The following is a 20,378-nucleotide window of genomic DNA, read 5'->3' as shown; positions in this document are numbered from 1 at the left end:
GTTGGTCAAAGGGATAGGGAACATGCAGGCGGGGAAGGCACCAGGGCCGGATGGGTTCCCGGTTGAATTTTACAAGAAGCATTCAGACCTGCTGGGCCCGCTGTGGTAAGGACCTTCAACGAGGCAAGGGAAGGGGGGGCTCTGCCCCCGACTATGTCTAGAGCGCTGATTTCCCTGATCCTGAAGCGGGACAAGGATCCCCTACAGTTTGGGCCATATAGGCCGATCTCACTCCTAAATGTAGATGCAAAGTTGCTGGCAAAGATTTTGGCCATGAGGATAGAGGACTGTGTGCCGCAGGTCATATACGAGGATCAGACGGGGTTCGTGAAAGGGAGGCAGTTGAATACTAATGTGCGGAGGCTCTTGAATGTTATAATGATGCCGGCGATGGAAGGGGAGGTGGAGATAGTGGCGGCGATGGATGCGGAGAAGGCCTTTGCTAGGGTGGAATGGGGGTACCTGTGGGAGGTGTTGAAAAGGTTCGGGTTCGGGGAAGGGTTCGTCAGGTGGGTGAGGCTGCTATATGAGGCCCCGGTGACGAGTGTGGCCACGAACAGAAGAAGGTCAGAGTATTTCTGGCTACACCGGGGGACGAGGCAGGGGTGTCCCCTGTCCCCCCTGCCCTTTGCGCTGGCAATTGAACCCCTGGCCATGGCGTTGAGCGAGTCGAGGAACTGGAGGGGGCTTGGTGCGGAGTGGGAAGGAGCATCGGGTGTTGCTCTATGCGGATGATTTGCTGCTATAAGTGGCGGACCCGGTGGGAGGAATGCCGGAGGTGATGAGGATCCTTAGGGAGTTTGGAGATTTCTCCGGGTACAAGCTTAATATGGGGAAGAGCGGGTTGTTCGTGGTGCACCCAGGGGACCAGGAGAGGGGGATTGGTGAGCTCCCGCTAAAAAGGGCGGAGAGGAGTTTCAGGTACCTGGGGGTCCAGGTGGCTAGGAGCTGGGGGGCCCTACATAAGCTTAACTTCACGAGGCTGGTGGAGCAGATGGAGGAGGAGTTTAAGAGGTGGGACAGGCTGCCACTCTCCCTGGCGGGTAGGGTGCAGTCAGTTAAAATGACGGTGCTCCCGAGGTTTTTGTTCCTGTTCTAGTGCCTCCCCATCCTGATCCCAAGGCTTTCTTCAGGCGGGTTAGCAGGAGCGTTATCGGGTTTGTGTGGGCACAGAAGACCCCGAGGATGAGAAGGGTGTTCCTGGAGCGGTGCAGGGATTTGGGGGGGGGGGGGGGGGGGTGTGGTCCCCGATTCGGGGGAACCACCGGGGAGGATGGACGGAGGGTTCCTGAGCTGGCACAGGGTAGGTATTAGAAGGATGGGGGATCTGTTTGTGGACGGGAAGTTCGCAAGCCTGGGTGAGCTGGAGGAGAAGTTCGGGCTCCCCCCGGGGAACACCTTCAGATATATGCAGGTAAAGGCGTTTGTTCGGCGGCAGGTAGTGACGTTCCCACTGTTGCCGCCACGCAGGGTCCAGGACTGGGTGCTGTCGGGGGTATGGGTTGGAGAGGGGAGGATCTCGGCAACGAATCAGGTGATGCAGGAGGGAGAAGGCGGCCTCGGTGGAGGAGCTAAAGGGTAAGTGGGAGGAAGAGTTGGGCGAGGAGATGGACGAGGGGACGTGGGCGGATGTCCTGGGGAGAGTGAACTCTTCCTCCTCTTGCGCGAGGCTCAGCCTCATACAATTTAAGGTGCTGCATAAGGCTCACATGATAGGTGTGTTAGGTGCTCAGGGAGCCCAGCAAACCACACCCACATGCTCTGGGCGTGCCCAGCGCTGGAGGGCCTTTGGAAGTTTGTAGTGAGGATGGTGTCGAGGGTGGTAGGTTCCAGGGTAAAGCCGGGCTGGGGGCTCACAATATTTGGGGTGGCAGAGGAGCCGGGAGTGCAGGAGGCGAAAGAGGCTGGTATTCTGGCCTTTGCGTCCCTGGTAGCCCAGCGAAGGATTCTTCTTCAGTGGAAGGATGAGAGGCCCCCAAGCATGGAATCCTGGATCAACGATATGGCGGGGTTTATTAAATTGGAGAGGGTGAAATTTGCCTTAAGGGGATCGGTGTAAGGGTTCTTCAGGTGGTGGCAACCGTTCCTAGGCTTCCTGGCAGAACGTTAGAAGACGGTCAGCAGCAGCAGCAACCTGGCTCCTAAACCCGCCTGCCCTCCCAATCTCCCCTACCCCCCGAGCAACTGACGGTGATTAGTTTCATTGAAGTAATAAAAGGCCGCCCAGTCTGGTAGAACCCTTCGACACAAAAATCAAAATCTAACACCCCTGCAATTCTCAAATTCTCATCAGGGACCATATATTTCCATTACTATTACTTTAACCATTACCTCCTACCCACATTGGCCCCCATCTCCATCATCCCCCCCCCCCCCCGCCCCATATAACATGTGCAACCCCAGATTAATAACAAATAGATATACTGTGTACAAAAAATTCCAGTAACACCCATAACAGTTCCCATGGAACCCCTTTAACTGTGTCCAAGACCATGGGCGGATTCTCCGGTATCCGGCGGGCGGGCCGTACCGACGCCAAAGAATGGTGTGAACCACTCCGGCGTCGGGCCACCCGGAAGGTGCAGAATCCTCAGCACCTTCTGGGGCTAGGCTGGCGCTGGAGTGATTGGCGCCACGCCAACCGCGGGAAAGGGCCTCCGCCGGCTGGCGCTAGTTGGCGCATGTGCAGGAGCGCCAGCGTGTTCCCAGAACCATTGCCGTGATTCCTGCGCATGCGCAGTGGGTTTCTTCTCCGCCCCGGCCATGGCGGAGCCCTACAGCAGCCGGTGCTGAGGGAAAAAGTGCCCCCACGGCACAGGCCCGCCCGCAGATCGGTGGGCCCTGATCGCGGGCCAGGCCACCGTGGGGGCCCCCCTGGGGCCAGATCCCCTCGCGCTCCCCAGAGGACTCCGCAGGCCGCTCACAGAGCCATGTCCCGCCGGTAAGAACCTTGTGTAATTTACGCCGGCGGGACAGGCCGAAAACGGGCAGCCGCTCAGCCCATCGCGGAGCGGAGAATCGCCGGGGGGGGGGGGGGCGCTGCCAACGGTCCCCGAACGACGCAACGCAATTCCCGCCCCGCCAAAAAAACGCACCGCAGAATTGACAGCCGGCGTTAGGGCGGGATTCTCACTGCCCCCTGGCAATTCTCTGGCCCAGCCCCCAGGGGGGGGGGGGGGGGAGAATCCCGCCCCATGTTCTTCAACAAAGGCCTCCGTCTCCTCCAATGTGACAAATTAGTGGTCTTTCGGCCCATATTTAACCCGAGGCCTCGCTGGGTACATCACCATGAACGTCATCTGCTCCAGTATAGTTCTGCCTTCGCTTTATTAAAGCCCGCCAACCTCTTCGCCAGCTCTGCTCTGATGTCCTGATAGATCTGGATGGTGCTCCCCTACCCATCTCGTGTTTCGATGGATTCGGGCCCACGTTTTGCAGGTTCTCTCTCCTTGTCCTCTGTTCACCAGGTCATCTACATTTGCTTTGGATCTTGTTTTTCTCCTGCATCTTCGAGCTTCGAGTGAGGTGATTTGATCACTGTGCCTCGACAAGGATCCCTCCAGTTCGCCCACCCTCTCTCCTTGCTTTTTCACAACCTCCAAGGTTTTCTCCACCTTCCCCCGAATTGGTCCAAGCGCCCCCTCAATTTTTTGCGGGTGTCCATCATTACTTGCCTTGTTTTTCAAACTGTTTTCCAAACTGTTTCTCAAACTCAGAGGCCAGTAGCCCCGCCAGCCTAACCGCCGTAATAGAAGCAGCCGCACCCGCTGGAGTTGACTCAATCATCATCTTCCCAAATGCGTCTAACTTTCTTTCCACCAGCCTTTTAAAAAATTTTCAACATTATTTCGTCAACGGCTTCACTAAACCTTTAGCTAGGCCAAGTTTGTTCACCAAAATTCCCCGGGAACCAGACAAAAAGGGCCAAAGAAACAAGTATCCTGTCAGGAGCTACCTCGTATGCGACCTTCTCCTACATGCCACCACCAGAGGTCCTGGGGGCCTTTTTAATATAGAGGGCTTTTTGAATTTAGTTTTAGCCGAATTTGTTTGCAGTTGAAGAAAGGACACCAGATAGTGAACATCTCGCGACTCTGCCAGTAAAAGACAAGCTGGACAGGACAAGGGAGCTGCAAAGTGGCAGACATCCCAAAAAATCAGATTTAATCCAGATAACCAGGGAATTGGGAAAGGTAGAATGTCTTCGGGAGACTGAAGTTAAGAGAACAGAGAACCAGAAGCCGAACAAGGTATTATTCACAGGAGAATTCAAGGGAAAAGCAAACAAAGAGTTGCGAGTGTAAAAGACAGCTGCAGTGACCAGAGTTGAAGTGGAAAGCAGATTTCAGAGGTAAATTAAAAGTTTGATGCCATTTTAATAGAGTCTGTGAATCTAGAGTTGAAGCAATTGTGAACACATTATACAACAGTCAAGCCAAAGAAATCCTGAAGAAGTTGTAAAACCTGAATGTGAGATTCTTTGTTAAAAGTGTAGTGGAAACTTTGTTTGAAAGAGTAATTTGGAAAACCTGGACTGGATTTTGGAATGCAAACCACTGATGGAAAGCATTGTTGTGAAAGAAGATTTCAAAGCGTGCTTTTTTGGGAGTGGAGTTTGGAAGCTCTCATGTGACAATCATCCGTGGGGATTTTTTGAAGAAATCCAAAGGCATTCACTTGAGATCAGAGTGGAGAGGTTATTTGACGACAGCCAACTCATGTGTTTAAAGGGACTTTACTGAGACCATTGGGGTTTAAGATGTATTTTGTAATCAGTTTTAACCTGAAAATCTGTGGGTCTTTGTGACGGTAAGGGGGGTAAAGCAGTATTGTATCGTAGTCCAACTTTGCATGTTTAATAAATGTTTTTTTTCTTGTTGTTAAAACTAATTAGCAGTCCTGTAACTCTGTCCTCCACATTTTCTAAAAGAAAATTACAGTCTTTTGAGCCAGGATTCCATTCTGGGATCTTCCCGTCCAGTTATAACACCAACTTGGATTGTAAGAGAGTTTGGTGGGTATACCTATATCACATGGATTGCAGTGGTTCAAGAAGATGGTTCACAAGCATCTCCTCAAGGATAATTAGAGATGGGCAACAAATTCTGGTCTTCTTAATGACACCCACATGCCAGGAACCAATAAAGAAATATTATACTTAAAGCTTTGCACAAGAGTAATGAAAAATGTCCACTGTTTGTTCAGGGGATCTTTGATACACATACTTCGGACTAAAAATACAGATTATTATTACAAGAAATAGGTTTACACAGAAGAAAAAATAAAGGAGAAGGATAATATTTAATCTGCACAATAATGGTTTCCTGATTTGAAAATAAAAGTGTTGACTTTTTCCTGAATTTTTAAATTGTGTTACTTAACGACTTCTAAATCCCCCACTGAGCGCTGCTTCGCCACATGTGAACTAAACAACATGATGTTGCTACTCATATTTATCCTATTTCCTTCAAAAAGGAGGCCAGTTTGTTTGAAGAATTCCCAAATTATTTCTCAACAGGCGAGTAATTACATTCTATCCTCTAAATAGATAGGGATTTGGATAGAAGCCAAATCACTTTCTTGAGAGTGGTCTATTAGCACTGAAATTAATTGTCCCATAGACAATCATTCTCTATCTCTACACTAACTACAGTTGGTTACATTTTGCTTAGTATTCCAGTTATTGATTCCCTCTTAAAATTAGCAATAAAACTATGTCAAAGCCATGTTATCCATACCTACTAACAAGCAATATGTGCTCAATGCTTCAGGTGTCGTGCATACAACAGGAAACTACACCACTCAAGAACAGATAAACTATTCAACATATGCCAAACGCCAGGGCATTGACACTGTTATTGCCCCCAAAGCAGGAAATGTTACACTAATCATATCCGGTTACAAATACACCCAAGCACCATCTAATCATATTCGGTGACAAATACACCCAAGCGCCATCGAATCATATTCTGTTACAAATACACCCAAACACCATCTTTATCGGTATCCGTGAAAATATTTCTGACGTAAACCCTTGCAATCTATTTACCAATCTATATATTGAACAAGATTGTAGTTTCAGATTAAACAGTTCCATTGACAATCATTTAGATTGAGAATACGCTAAAAAGCTTCTCAATTGAAATTACACATAGCAAGTGAATAACCTGTTAATTGCATTTTTTTCCTTCCATACGTAAAACTAACTGAAGTCAAGATCTCAACTATTTTTTAAGCCAGGAAGATGCCGACTGAAAACAATTGAAGTATTCAGTCAGCCAAATTTATCAGTAGATCATGGTATAGCTTTAATTGCTTGCATTGGTTTGAGATAACAGACAAGGGGCTGTGTATGAATACATTTTGGGGATGGTCGGGGTTGGGGTGGCAGAATAATGAGTTTTTGGAGAATGCAGCGGTTTGGATATTGGATAAAGTGCACAACAACATGCCGATGAAAAGCCAATGTTTCTGAATACATCAAAGGATTAAAATTGACTTAAGGGCCATTGATTTATAAGTCAGCTCACCATAAATCAATTTCAAGATCCTTTTGCAAATCGAAATCAAATATATTTTCTTCATTCTCTCCTATTTAAATATCATGACGACACACTGATGCATTTAAAAGCTACAATATACATTTGTAAAATTGAGTAAATAATCTCAATACCTTGTCTGCTAAAGCCTTCAGGGACTCAAGAAACCTTGGCCAAAAGTCCTTAAAGAGAGGACGATCAATTTTCTTCAGGCTATCTTTAGTACTTGCATCCACGCTGACATAAAGTTGAGTAACTGGTTCAAGTTTTCTGAATGAAGGAACATTACATTTGAGGAAATTATTTCATTTATAACTTTTTCCTCAGAACAGAGGAGAATTAATCCACTGAGCCCAAATTCCTGAAATTGAATTACTTATTTGTCTTTCCCTTCCTTGCTTCCATTCTGACCAAGAAAACAATGGTCAAGATTACTTTGGTCCAGGGCAGTACGGTGGCGCAGTGGTTAGCACTGTGACTATGGCGCTGAGGACCCGGGTTCGAATCCCGGCCCTTGGTCACTGTCTGTGTGGAGTTTGCACAATCTCCCCGTGTCTGCGTGGGTTTACCCCACAACCCAAAGATGTGCAGGGTAGGTGAATGGGCCATGCTAAATTGCCCCTTAATTGGAAAAAAAATAATTGGGTACTCTAAATTTTAAAACATTTTTTATCTGGACACTTTTTATACAATGCCTGCAATAAAAATGTAAAATATATCTTTGGTCCAAATCAAAAGTTTCCTTCTATTATGCTATTCCTCATTGCATAAAATGCTTTTTGAAGTGAAAATCAATTTAGCTACTTTTCACATTTGTAATATATTGCATGATTCTGGAAATAATAGTTCTGCATGAATTTTATCCACAGTAAAAAACAATTCTACAAATTGAAGGTATAAAAATATCAACCTATTAGTTCAGAAGTACTTCACCAGCTAACTTACAAGGCATTCAAAACAAAAGGTAGACCATCAGTACTATAAATTAGGTGTAAACCTACTTCTATTATTGAATTGAAATCAAAAATCTTACACTTGATACACACATTAAAACAAGAGGTAAATTTTAATTTGCTTTCTTTCCTGGTTTTCAAATCTTTCCACGGCCTCTATCTTCCCTACATCTGTAATCTCCTGCAGTTCCACAGTCTTCCAAGATTGCTGCAACTCATCTAATTCTAGCTTGTTGAGCATCCCAATTTTAAATACGCAACCATTGGTAGCCATACCACAGTCTGCTGCTTAGGCCCTGAGCTCTGGAATTCCCTCCCTACGCCTCGCCATCTCTTGACTTTGTTTTCCTCTTATAAAAGACTCTGTAAAACCTAACTCTTTGACCAAGTTTTTGGTCATCTGACCTTGCATCGCCTTACATTCATGTCATGCTTTGTTTGATAATGTTTCTATGTAGTGCCTCAGGACATGTTATTACATTAAAGGTGCTATATAAATAGAAGTTGCTGTTGAAGGAGATGTTAGTCTGTTTAAATAATCTACTTTAATTAATTGAAAATCAAATCAAAGCTTAGTAAATAAACTCACGCTACAATAAATATTGCCTTCATTTCACCAGACAGCATTTTAAAGACAGTTAAAATCCCATAACCAATAATCCCTTTTCCACAAAGTACCATAATTAAAAAATATGCAAAGTTAATTTTCTTGAATGTATCTAAACTTCATCGGTCAATTTAATTGATCATTCTCACCTGATTTCCTCTGGGAACTGAGCGTTTGTTACTAGGAAAGTGGAAATTTTTTTATGGTGCAGCAATTTAACAAGTTGGTTGATTTTTGGGTACATGATCGGCTCTCCTACCAATGACAACGCACAGTGCTTCACCATCATTCCCTCCGCAAAACGTTCAGCCTGTACTCCAGGTACACCTGCAAAAACAACATATATTTATGCAAAACATCAATTTAGCACATGTGCGCTATGTTTGGGCTCGTGGACCAGAATTATTTCATCCAAGATTACTCCCTTGACATTTAAAGCATGCAGGAGGTCATTAGTACTACAAATCACACCTTAGTTCACTTTACTTTTTAATATCTAGCTAATATCAAAATGTTTTACTCTCCTTATACATGGTAAAACAGGTAAACTTGATCTGCACTTCGGTTTCCTTTGTAGCTGTCTCCTCCTGGGTTGTAATTTAGCCTTGTATAAAAATAGGTCAATTCATTCCTTTACATGCTTCTGGTATTCAGACACAATGTCAATTCACTCCTCATAGAAACTGATCAAACCATGTGTTATGATCCGCAAGGGTCCTACGGGGTAGGAATGATTACCTACCCCGTAGATCTTGCAGAATACGAGCTCCCTCGATAAGGGGGCAGGGGCACCTCTAACAATCTCTGGCTATGTATAAATAGAGTCGGCCTCAGTAGGGAGTTTCTGGAGCTGTACCTAACAGTCTTCGTAAAATAAAATTAAGTTTTTGTTTCTTCAAACTCAGTGTAGACTCTTTGTGGACTTATTAAAGTATTATTTTCTTTAATTAAACTAGTTTGTATCTTGGATAAAAAGTTTGAATCAAATAGTTTGAAAATTATGACACTGTTTAGAAGTCATTCTGAGTACGTGGACATGATGATTTTGCCCAAAGCTGTGATGTTTTCGCTGAATTTAGAATGTGCAGCTGAGTATGTGCATTGCATCCAATTTCTCAGGGTTCTTTGGTACCACATAGTAGCTGAAACGCTGCTGTATTTTTTATGAAGTATTAATAGGGTTGCCAACTCGGCTTGATCGTATCACTTGATTTTTCATCACATAACGTACAATTGCCTCGCCTGGTTAAATACTCTTCCCCACCCCAGCTGCCCACCACACCTCCTCCTTTCCAGGTTCTAGGTCTGGGACTGCTTAGCAAAGCGTCTGGCAGATATGTAGAATGGATCATGGGGTCTGACACGAGAGGGAAGTAACCACAAGAGTAGACAGTGCCAAACAACAGGTAAAGGATTTAGTTCTAATGGGAAGGGGCCTCATGGAGTATCAAGGAGGGGTCCACAGCATTTCACAGCAGAGAATGTCTAACACCACAAAATTAAAGAATGATATGCCGTGGAGAGAGGCCACTCTGGCCATCAAGTCTGTGCCTGCTCTTTGGTAGAACTATCCAATAAACTTTAATATTTTGCTCCCCCACCCCCCAGCTCTGTCATTTTTTCAAGTATTTACCCAATTCTCGTTTGAATGTTATGACTGAATCGGTTTCCACTCTTTCAGGTGGTACATTCCTGAATGGAGGTGCCACTCGCTCTGGCACAAATACAGTTATATTACAACATTGGCAGTAGTAGTCACCACTGTAGGGGTAAGCAAAAGTGAGCTCTCGGGAGCAGAACTGGCTGAGCCACTATGGACAAGATTAAAAAGTATCTCTGTCACCCGGAAAATAGAATCATAGAATTTACAGTGCAGAAGGAGGCCATTCGGCCCATCGAGTCTGCTCTGGCTCTTGGAAAGAGCACCCTACCCAAGCCCACACCTCCACCCTATCCCCATTACACAGTACCCCACCCAACACCAAGGGCAATTTTGGACACTAAGGACAATTTAGCATGGCCAATCCACCTAACCCGCACATCTTTGAACTGTGGGAGGAAACCGGAGCACCCAGAGCAAACCCACGCACACACGGGGAGATCGTGCAGACTCCGCACAGACAGTGACCCAAGCTGGGAATCGAACCTGGGACTCTGGAGCTGTGAAGCAATTGTGCTAACCACAGTTACTAATGTGAGCAGCATACCAATTAGCCACAGCCAGATATTGAACCTTAAGCTACAGAATCAACAGGACGCTTCTAAAGGAAAATATTTTTCTGAAATTAACAACACTGCACAGATAACTCAATGGATATGAATAATCATTTTGTTCAGAATCATTCGCACTTTAAGAAAAGTTTTTATTACTAAGAGTAAACTTAACAGGGGAAATTCAAAATGGACATTCAAAAGCAATATGAACTTTTTTTGGGAGTGATTTGATTTGTTAAATTTCTAATTTTAATGGTAGGTTTTCCTTATTGCTCATCTTTTTAAAAATAAATTTAGGGTACCCAATTTTTTTTTCCTCCCAATTAAGGGGCAATTTAGCACGGCCAATCCACCTACCCTGCATATCTTTTTGGGTTGTGGGGGTGAGACCCATGCAGACACGGGAAGAATGTGCAGAATCCACACGGACAGTGACCCGGGCTTTGTTGCGCAGCTTTAACTCTCTGCTTGCATGCACATTCAGTGCCTCCTCTTCGGTAGATTTAAGGCTCCTTAGCTTTCATTTGTTCTTTACTCGGCTACTTCATTCCATTTTGTTCCTGTTCTATATAGGATATTGGATAATAATTGGCGCAACATGCACAATGTCTCAGTTTAGAAATATACATTATTGTACTGTTGTTATTGCATTTAAACAGGTATATAGATTGGTACAACAACTTACAATCCAAAATGACAAATGATATCGTCATATGATCGGAAAGGGGAATACAGAAGTCAAAATGGATAGAACAAATTTTCTATCAAATATTACAACCTGTTTACCGAATTTTATGAATACCCAATATCAGGCTTCAGATTACCTGTGATTCATTAATAGCATCTGATAAAATGCACATTCTTGTCAAATACAATCACATTTCTATATTTAATTCTTAAAAGGTGGCCTTATCAATAAATCCATCCAATCCCACCTCTGCTGCAATATATTTAGAGTACAATTATTTTTTTTATTTGCAATTCCAGTTGTAGCGACAGAATGCACCAGTTTGCAAAAAGAAGTTCCATCCCAACATTGAATTTATTACCAGAGAAACCTTTTATTTAATCTGTCATGAACATATTACTGCACTCTGCATTTCTTACATGGTACAGGCTGGGATAAGGTTGTTTTTAAGGACAAAGTATCATTCTGCTTTATTTTCCCACATACATTCCCACTTAATTCTGCCATGTAAACAATGCAGAATATTGCTCAGAGCAAAATTATAGTCATGTATTATTGACAACAGTGACTGATCAAATTTCAATGAGGAAAATTTATCCTGTACTCTGTCTGCATCTCATTTGGGCTTCATGTTTTCCATCCAATGAAACTCTGCTGGCTTACACTCTTGGAAACATGATTCATATACCAAAGTATTGCGTCCATGTTCCTAAAACCCGAATAGTGATTGTAAAACTGGCAGTGACTCAGTATTTGCAATTGGTCCTCACCTCATTTGAACAGTGAAGCCTAGTTTATTCAATCTTCAATTTAAAACAGCCAAATTATCAATGCACATTACAAAAAAAGACCGAGTTATTTACTTTTATTAATGTAACTGGCCAATTATTCTGGAAAATTGATGGTTCAGAACCAGTTAACCTGGCTCTATCACCAATCTTATGGTCATGGGAAACAAATTCATGCTTCCACTCTTTGTGGGACTTCCCAGATGGCCATAGCTTCTACCCAAGCCGTCCTAAAACATGGTCCCACCAGACATATTACTTTGCTGGTATCCTTTCTCAGTCTTTCTCTGTCTTGCTGCTGAATTTCTTGCTCTTCCCAATTATACTGGAGTCCCAAAAGGAAGTATATGCTTTAAGAAACATAAAACAGATGGGACCTACTCAGTAGGCACGAGTCAGTGTGATCAGACCTTGAATTGGCAACCCCCTATGTTCCACCTTACAGCTAAAGGGCTATTCATCTTTGATTGGTCAGGAGCTGAAAATCGAACTAGTGGAGGCTTCTGAGAAGGGGATCCAATTAGACTAATGATGACTGATAGTAAAGGAAACCTGACCGCATATAACGGCATGTATTTTATCTGTGAACGCAAGGCGTACCCGTGGTTACCAGAAAATTGAGAAGGCTCCTGCTATTTGGGATATGTAGTCCCTTATGTACATCACGTCCAGCAACTGCAGGACCATTCCCATCACAGGACTACACGAAGTGTTATGACATGGGCACAAATGCTGGGAATAATGATACCACCATTAGGAATAGCCACAATGCATACGAACTACACGAATTACGAGACATCCTTGAGCAGGCAGCTAATGACACTGCAGAAGCTGTTAACCAGATAGAAACTGAGATGGGTGCTATAAGAGCGGTTGGCCTGCAGAATAGAATGGCTCTTGACTTCTTGTTTGCTGAAAAGGGAGGCAGTTGTGCCCTGATTGGAAGTAACTGTTGCACATACATCCCTGATAACTCAGAAAAAATTGATAAGCTGTTGGATCACATTTGTAGAGAGGTGACAAGATTACATGAAAATGATGGATGGGACTTTGGCTTTGGGTGGCTAGGATCGTCAGGACAGAGGATTGTGTTCTGGATTATAATCGCCATTGTAATCTTGATTGTCGTCTGGTTACTGTTTTAATGTTGTGCAAGATATTTTTATTGTACGAACACGGGAACAGCCCTAGCCATCTTGTCTCCTTGCTACCAGGCTCATAACATGCAGGGAACGGTCATACATCCATTCCCCTTACATTATAACCCACCCTACACGATAATTTACTAAAAGGTGTTGATCAAAAGATCAACAAGGAGGGAATTGTGGAAGGGAAATTAATGAGTTGCCAATTTAGAAGCATGCTGGGAAATGCTTGACTATACTTCAACACTGCTTTTGAATTAAAATAAGTATGTCAGATAACATAAATGAAATACTGCTTAATATTCTGATCTCGGCCTTATTATGAAAACACATTGTCCTCCAAAAGATAACAAAATGTGTACTCGAGTTTGTTTTTAGCCAATGGCAAGAACATACGTACTATGTATTTCATCTTACCTACTTTCCAAGGTCTATCTAATATAAACATGCCTGTTTACTTCAAGCTGTTATTTCAGACTATAAAAATATGTGTCTTCAATCGAATCTCAGAGCGCAGTGCACTGGCTTTGCAGCTGGAATACTCTCTCTCCGCAAATATATTTGTGTAAATAAATTTCCTTAAATCGAACCGAGGAATTTGTCTTTATTATGATTTCCATGACACACTGAAACATATAAAGTTCTTAACACCTTGACAGCGCAAATTCTGGAAGGAGGTTTCCCTAGGATGGGCAGTCTAGAACTGTCAGCCATTTAGGACTGACAGGAGGAGAAATCTTTGAAAATCTCTATCCCAGGGGCCTGTAGATGCTTAATGTTGGAAATGAGGAAAGTGCAAAAAGGTGGAGTTGCAGCACAAGGTCGTCCATGATCCTACTGAGTGGTGAAGCTGGCTCAATGGGCCATATGAAATTGTTATTCAAACACCCAATTATTTCTTGATTTACTAAAGCTATAAAATGTTTGATGACAATTAATTAGATCAACTATTTATTTTTAAGTGCAATAAAGTAATGGAACTTTGTCAACATATCCTTTAACAACTTAATGTGGAATTGGTAATCTCACAATACCTCTCCTCAATGGTCAGAATTTATTTACAATTATTTATATATCTAGGAAAAGATCAATCTGTGCAGTCTATAGTGAGAGGAGGAAGAAAGGAGGCAAGGGAGGAAGAATAGAGAGATTTGCATTTATATATAATGTCTTTCACAAACTTAAGACATCCCAATGTGCTTCACCAGTAAATACGTTATTTCGTAGTAGAGTGACTGTTGTGATGCAGGCAAACAGTGCAGCCAACCTGTGCAAAGGAAGGTCCCACAAGCAAAAATGAGATGAACGGCCAATCGATTTTGGAGCAGCTGTTTTCAGGAATAAGATCTAAAACAGCCAAAGATTCTGTTCGCGGTATTTAGTTCAAACACAGCTAGAAACATGAACTAGAGTTCCAGGATCATAGCATCAAATAAGTAAAACTCTACAAGAAAACAGATTAAAAGGAGAGCATTGCTTTAAGCCAAGAAGATTAGGCTAAAAGGCAGTTTAGGTTTAATTATGAAAGCAACATTTGGAATTCAACATCAGTCAATGTGAGGCATTGCATTTCACTTGGGGAAAAAAGATATGCTTTGCGGGATAGCTGAGTTATGTGAAAGAACAGAGGGCATAAGGATTGAGCGTCAAAAGATAATTTAGAAGCATCATCACAAGTAAATGTCACAAAAATTCTAACAGAACAGTGAGATTTATAGCATAAGGCAAAAAACATAAACACCAATATGCAGTGGTGAATCTGAATAAAACTTCAGCAAGACCATAGTCGGAGTACAGTACTACAATGTAATTTTGGGCTTCCAACCTCCAGCATCCAGAAGGGCAAGGGCAGTAGTTGCATGAGGGTATTATCAAATTTGTGCTCCACTCCCAAGATGTCCTTGCCTTCTCCTCCCTGGTGGCCCGGAGACAGATTTTGCTGGGATGGAGGGACTCGAAGCCCCAAAGTCAGGAGTGTGGGTCAGCGATATGGCAGGGTTTCTCGTCTGGAAAAAATCAAGTTTGTCTTGAAAGGATCAACTCAGGGGTGTGCCCGGAGATGGCAACCGTTCATTGATACTTTTCAAGGAAAATTGAACGTCAACAGTAAGGGGGGGGACACAGGAGGCATGGCAATGTTAGATAAGGACAGGGAACTTAGTATACGGGTAATCAGGGAATAGGGCAGGGGTAGTAGGACACATTGTTTTCTAGGTTTTTTTCTTTTAGGTGTTCGCGTGTCGGCCCTCGCGGTTATTTAAGAAATGTTGATGTGCTAAACTGTGAAAATTATAAATGCTTCAATAAAATATTTTCTAACTTAACAACTTAAACAAAACTGGGGCTGCTTTTGTTAGAATAGAAAAGAGATTAAAAGGGGATTTAAAAGGAGGCATTTAAAATTAGCAAGGGACGAAGGAGTATGTAAAATCAAACTGTTTCCATTGAAGGAGGGAGCATTGATAAAAACTAAACACAAGATATTTATGTCTATAGGAGGAGAGGGTTGTACGGCTGTGGAATGCATTATCTGATTTTGTGGCTTATGTATAGATCATACGTGCAAACAGGTTAGAAAGGTGGCTGAAGGAAAAGAGAATGAACACATATGGAAACAACTCCGCTGCTAGGCTTAGTTGGCTAACACGCCCATCGAGGAAATTGTGGAGCCTGAATTAGAGCCTCACCAGTGCCTCTGTCCATTTGGTCAATGCATGGGTTTAACTCAAGGTCATCTAGGAATAGAGACGGATGCAAATTTACGGGTGGCACGATGGCAGTGGTTAACACTGCTGTCTCACAGTGTCAGGGCCCGGGGTTAAATTCCGACCATGGGTGACTGTGTGGAGTTTCCACATTTCTCCGCGTGTCTGCGTGGATTTCCTCTGGGTGCTCCGGTTTCCTCCCACAGTCCAAAGATGTGCAGCTTAGATGGATTGGCTATGCTAAATTTCCCCTTAGTGTCCAATGGTTAGGTGGGGTAAAGGCGATAAGGGTTGGGCCTGGGCGGGGTGCTCTTTCGGAAGATCAGTGCAGCCTCAACAGGCCAAAAGGCCTCCTTTCTGTACTGTAAGAATTCTATGATTGAACTAGGCAGCTAGGATTAAGACCATAGCTTTTATGAAAGATGAACACCAAGGACTGCTTGGCCTGAACTATCCTATAATTCAAAGCAGAATGATGGAAAGAAGGTAGACTATGGTGTGGGACTCTAAACAGAAAGTTCCTGATCCTTTGCTGGTGTTTTTGTCAATGTACCATATTACCATTAATGATATGGAACCAAAAAATTGCCAGGTAATTTCCAATTCCAGCACAGCGGCGCAGTGTTTAGCACTGCTGCCTCACGGCGCTGAGGACCCGGATTCAATCACATTCTCCCTGTGTCTGTGTGGGTCTCGCACCACAACCCAAAATGTGCAGGCTAGGTGAATTGGTCATGCTAAATTGCACTTAAATGGAAAAGGAAAGAATTGGGTACTCTAAATTTAAACTAAAAATTCCAATTCCTGGTTTGGAAATTTCCTGACACTGACAACCTTTTACCTTTAAACTGTTTTATCAGGTTCTGATGATTGTCGATTGCTTCTTTTAAAATCGTATCTGCTTCATCCATTTTCCATCGCCATTCAGTTCCAACTGGGTTGGTATGGTGCCTATCACAATAAAGGCATTCAATGTCAGCCACAGTTACTTATCTACAACATTTTCACTTTGTTTCTCTCAATTTCCGTATTTTGAGATTCGCCTCATTAGGTTTTTGAATTTTGAAGTAATCTTGTCCGGTTCAGTCACTGACTATCTAAATTAGTAGCCTCCCTAATAAACAGGCATGTGCCTTACCTGTCCAAAGTCTAACTAATGATACACAGAACAATGCAGCAAATAGAACTCTTGTCACTGGGGGTTGGTTTAGCTCAGTGGGCTAGACAGCTGGTTTGTGATGCAGAACAAGGCCAGCAACACGGGTTCAATTCCCGTACCAGCTGAGAATTCTGAATTCTCCCTCTGTGTACCCGAACAGGCGCCGGGATGTGGCGACTAGGGGCTTTTCACAGTAACTTCATTGCAGTGTTAATGTAAGCCAATTTGTGACAATAAAGATTATTGAAGATTTTTTTAAGATTTAAGACATCATCTTCTTGAAATACATCACAGGACTCTTTGCCTTCAATAGTTGGAGCTATCTTACGATCATATCATCTTAGTGAGACTGTACATCTACAGATAAGTTAGTTATGCAAATGAAGAGTATCCTGTCACAGAGTGCTGTCACAGTAACTTACAAACTTTGCTCTCGCTCACAATTTATCAAAACAATAGAGATGCTTCCTTTCAGTTGCCTTTCAACAGAACTAGATAGATCTCTGAAAGATATTGTCACACTTTGCTATAATATGGCCACAAAATTGCTATAATCTGGCCACAAAAGCTGTTCAGCAAATTGACAATTGCTGACAGTTCTCATAGATCTTCGACCCAAGTTGCTTTTACTTGTGCCAGAATCTTTCCGCAACATGTTTCAAGATGTTCTGAAGTAGTGTCACAGTAAAAAGCATTGTAAATTACAAAGTTTTTCTAGATAGATAAATTTATGCATTTACACACAGAAATTGTTTGGTGAATTTAAAAAAAAAATTTTAATAGTACCCAATTCTTTTTTTCCAATTAAGATACAATTTAGCGTGGCCAATCTACCTACCCTGCACATCTTCACAGCGCCAGGGACTCGGGTTTGATTCCTGGCTTGGGCCACTGTCTGTGCGGAGTCTGCACATTCTCCCTGTGTCTGCGTGGGTTTCCTCCGAGTGCTCCGGTTTCCTCCCACAAGTCCGGAAAGACGTGCTTGTTAGGTCAATTGGACATTCTGAATTTTCCCTCCGTGCACCTGAAAAGGCGCCGTAGTTTGGCATTTTCACAGTAACTTCATTGCAGAGTTAATGTAAGCCTACTTGTGACAATGGAGATTATTATTGTCTTTGGATTGTGGGGGTGAGACCCACACAGACACAGGGAGAATGTGCAATTCTAAAAAAAAATGCAAACTTAAAATTGCACACAGCGGGGAGCAGTCATCATAATCCTCACAAACATAATTTCTCCATTATCCTGATAGAATAAATGATTCAATTTAGGGCGACAGCTTTTAAAATAAGAACAAAAGAGTTACAATTATGCAACCGAGGACCCTACTCTATTCCATATGACTAATGCAGCAGAATAGGGCAGTTTCAACTTTCTCCAGTATTTGTCAAACAAAATTGTTGGATCTGGATATCTTTGGCAGCTACGAGAACTCAACTTTCTCTAAAATAAATCTCTGAAACCACAATAATCCCTTTTTAAACCTCCGTCACTTCCTCACTAATATTTAAAATTCTAACCCTTAGTTTTAAGATGCAATTCTTCAATTTAAAATCATTTGATATTTTACCCCACATTATCCTTTCACTACCAAGGGTGCTTCCACATGTAAACAGATGCTACTTGGGCCTTAGCGGTGATAAACAAATTCCAGAACTTTCGAATAAAATTGCTTTTTAATCTAAGTGAGATGATTTATATTGTTGTGGAATGGTTAAAATTTTCCAGTGAACAGCAATGATATACAAGCTACTTCTTAATGTTTAGAGGAAATCAAGGTATTTTAAAATAAATTTAATGTACCCAATTCTTTTTTCCCCCCAATTAAGGGGCAATTTAGCGTGGCCAATCCACCTAGCCTGCACATCTTTGGGTTGTGGAGGTGAGACCCATGCAGACACAGGTGGAATATGAAAACTCCAAAAAGACTGCGACCTGGGGTTAGGATCGAACCGGGGTCCTCGGCACCGTGAAGCAGCAGTGCTAACCACTGCGCCACCGTGCCGCCCCAGAGGAAATAAAAGTATGATTAATTTTAACAATTTGATCAACTTCGTGTTTCTGGAGTATTAGCTATTGCTGACTTCCACGTCCAGTTTTGAGGTTAACATACATACCTCCCTACAAAACTAACAAAAGTAGATAAAAAGTTTCAAAAATTTTGACAATGCAATAATAAAAACATGAGAAACAGGAGCAGGAGTAGGCCACCTGACCCCTCGAGCCTGCTCCGCCATTCAATGAGATCATGGCTGATCTTTTGTAGACTCAGCTCCACTTTCCGGCCTGAACACCATAACCCTTAATCCCTTTATTCTTCAAAAAACTATCTATCTTTATCTTAAAAACATTTAATGAAGGAACCTCTACTGCTTCATTGGGCAAGGAATTCCATAGATTCACAACCCTTTGGGTGAAGAAGTTCCTCCAAACTCAGTCCTAAATCTACTTCCCCTTATTTTGAGGCTATGCCCCCTAGTTCTGCTTTCACCCGCCAGTGGAAACAACCTACCCGCATCTATCTTATCTATTCCCTTCATAATCTTATATGTTTCTATAAGATCCCCCCTCATCCTTCTAAATTCCAACGAGTACAGTCCCAGTCTACTCAACCTCTCCTTGTAATCCAACCCCTTCAGCTCTGGAATTAACCTGGTGAATCTCCTCTGCACACCCTCCAGTGCCAGTAAGTCCTTTCTCAAGTAAGGAGACCAAAACTGAACACAATACTCCAGGTGTGGCCTCACTAACATCTTATACAATTGCAGCATAACCTCCCTACTCTTAAACTCCATCCCTCTAGCAATGAAGGACAAAATTCCATTCGCCTTCTTAATCACCTCTTGCACCTGTAAACCAACTTTTTGCGACTCATGCACTAGCACACCCAGGTCTCTCTGCGCAGCAGCATGTTTTAATATTTTATAATTTAAATAATAATCCCTTTTGCTGTTATTCCTACCAAAATGGATAACCTCACATTTGTCAACATTGTATTCCATCTGCCAGACCCTAGCCCATTCACTTAGCCTATCCAAATCCCTCTGCAGACTTCCAGTATCCTCTGCACTTTTTGCTTTACCACTCATCATGGTGTTGTCTGCAAACTTGGACACATTGCCCTTGGCCCCCAACTCCAAATCATCTATGTAAATTGTGAACAATTGTGGGCCCAACACTGATCCCCGAGGGACACCACTAGCTACTGATTGCCAACCAGAGAAACACCCATTAATCCCCACTCTTTGCTTTCTATTAATTAACCAATCCTCTATCCATACTACTACTTTCCCCTTAATGCCATGCGTCTTTATCTTATGCAGCAATCTTTTGTGTGGCACCTTGTCAAAGGCTTTCTGGGAATCCAGATATACCACATCCATTGGCCTCCCCGTTATCTACCGCACTGGTAATGTCCTCAAAAAATTAAATTTGTTTAATTAGTTAGGCACGACCTGCCCTTTATGAACCCGTGCCGCGTCTGCCCAATGGGACAATTTCCATCCAGATGCCTCGCTATTTCTTCCTTGATGATAAGATTCCAGCATCTTCCCTACTACCGAAGTTAAGCTCACTGGCC

At 43.0% G+C, this 20,378-nt stretch overlaps 1 protein-coding gene across 1 annotated transcript in view; it reads right to left on the bottom strand.

The window, feature by feature from the left end:
• Window positions 1-20,378, bottom strand: part of tyw1 (tRNA-yW synthesizing protein 1 homolog (S. cerevisiae)) — a 197,358-nt gene that overhangs the window by 105,797 nt on the left and 71,183 nt on the right. The window contains exons 11-13 of the mRNA XM_072469445.1: window positions 16,481-16,590; window positions 8,249-8,426; window positions 6,674-6,809 (exon numbers count right to left, since the gene is read on the bottom strand). Of these exons, the coding sequence (XP_072325546.1) occupies window positions 6,674-6,809; window positions 8,249-8,426; window positions 16,481-16,590 (424 nt within the window). The remainder of the gene's footprint in view (window positions 1-6,673; window positions 6,810-8,248; window positions 8,427-16,480; window positions 16,591-20,378) is intronic.

Source organism: Scyliorhinus torazame, chromosome 12, assembly GCF_047496885.1.
Source record: "Scyliorhinus torazame isolate Kashiwa2021f chromosome 12, sScyTor2.1, whole genome shotgun sequence".
NCBI classification, from domain to species: domain Eukaryota; kingdom Metazoa; phylum Chordata; class Chondrichthyes; order Carcharhiniformes; family Scyliorhinidae; genus Scyliorhinus; species Scyliorhinus torazame.
This window is presented reverse-complemented; position numbering and strand designations above follow the sequence as displayed.